Source organism: Hyposmocoma kahamanoa, unplaced genomic scaffold (assembly GCF_003589595.1).
Source record: "Hyposmocoma kahamanoa isolate Upper Pololo Valley unplaced genomic scaffold, ASM358959v1 88, whole genome shotgun sequence".
In the NCBI taxonomy this organism is placed as follows: Eukaryota; Metazoa; Arthropoda; class Insecta; order Lepidoptera; family Cosmopterigidae; genus Hyposmocoma; species Hyposmocoma kahamanoa.
Window position 1 is genome coordinate 19713961 of NW_020654466.1, and position 1646 is coordinate 19715606.

General features: G+C 37.2%; 1 protein-coding gene across 4 annotated transcripts in view; it reads left to right on the plus strand.

Moving 5' to 3' along the window:
* The first annotated feature begins 1345 nt into the window (after positions 1-1345).
* LOC113235571 (G-protein coupled receptor Mth2-like) overlaps positions 1346-1646 on the plus strand; it is a 24663-nt gene continuing 24362 nt past the window's right edge. For all 4 annotated transcript variants that reach the window (XM_026471312.1, XM_026471313.1, XM_026471311.1 and 1 more), the window contains exon 1: positions 1346-1535. In XM_026471312.1, coding sequence (XP_026327097.1) covers positions 1346-1535 — 190 coding nt within the window. The remainder of the gene's footprint in view (positions 1536-1646) is intronic.

Genomic DNA, 1646 nt, shown 5'->3' on the forward strand with positions numbered 1-1646 from the left:
AATAATGTCACTACAATTTAGAAAAGTTACCTATGAATTGGTCCATAATAAATAAAGACAGAAAAAATTTACTTACGTAATATTTTGACTCCACGCACATAGTCACACTTCCTTTGACGCCGGAGTATCTGGAATGGATATTCACATGTGTTGCTATATCTTTTCATTACAAAGTTATTATTTATTTATTTTTATTTATTAAAATTTTCACAAAAGAAAACTTAAAAATTAAAACATAGCGGTACAACAAAAACCTGAATAGGTTTATCGTACACCGCTGTTGGAACAACTTACCCCGGGAACTTCCAGCCCCGGTGTCCCCTACTATTGTCACATACTTTTTACGTTTACTCTAATTGCATCAAAGAAAGAAAGAAAAAACGTTTATTAAGGTATTTCAACGCGAGCATACATTTTAGGAGGTGAGGTGAGGTGTCACTACTTATACGCGTCAGAAAATGTACAATATATAAATTAATAGGTAGATGTGGGCGCGCGTTTAGTGTGCATATCTATAGAAGATAGGTCTAATATTACGTCTGTAGTGATTCCAAGACTGGTTCGACTAAGACTTTGTAACGATGGGGTACTAAAGGTATGGTGCCATAACAAAAATACACATTTTATTTTTTTCCTACCAAACTATTACATTTACGGCAAAATGTGATATGACAATATTTAATTAGGACAATAGGAGCTCTCGATTGGTATTTTTTTTAGAGAGGCATTGTGAAAAAATTCAATGTCCGCAATATCGCTGATTCGACCCACTGTGTCGCAAAGTTAAGATAAATATAGTATACCTGCCTGTCCCCAAATACGTCAATTTTTTAAGTACTTAAGTGATTTCCCAAATCCCGAACCTAAAAAATATTGTGATAAGGCAGTCTCCATTTTCTGTCTATGTTCCTCGAAGGTAAAAAATCTACATATTCCGATCCCTGATAATTACATCTATCAAGCCCACGCATATATCAATTTAGTATAAAAATATATCTAGATAACTTATAGTCATATAGAATATATAGGAGTAGTACTAAATTTCAATGCGATATTTCCATTATAATGTACACTGGGCATTTTTTTATGATAGCAAATGAAGGAACGAATAAATCGTGCGCCTGGTGGTAAGCGACACGTAGTGTCCATAGCAGTTGCAATGTCACTCAGATATCGCAAAGATCTGAGGTGCACCGCTACTGCGCCCGTCACCCTGAGGTTGATAAATCCCATGTGCACAAAGCGCTCTACTGCAACTAAATAATATTCCACGTAAGATAACACAACATTTTTCTATAGCCTGTTGTCTAAGGCATTGAATAAAGCTGTTTTCTCTCTTGCAGGCATGCTGATCTCCTGCGTGTTCATCCTCGCAACAGTCAGCGTGTACTTATGGCTGCCGGAGTTGCGCAACCTGCATGGACGCGTGCTGATCACGTATCTTCTATGCCTGTTCGTGGGCTTCCTCGTGCTCGCCATCATGCAGGCCCTGCTTATGGCTAATGACATCACACCGGACACTTGCCTCGCTATGAGTAAGTGAAACCTAAAACTCTCTCAATCAAGTCACTGCTATGGGGTCAACTTAAAATAGAATGATGGCCAATATGAAATTAATTTATTTCATATCTCAATAATAGTTTTTT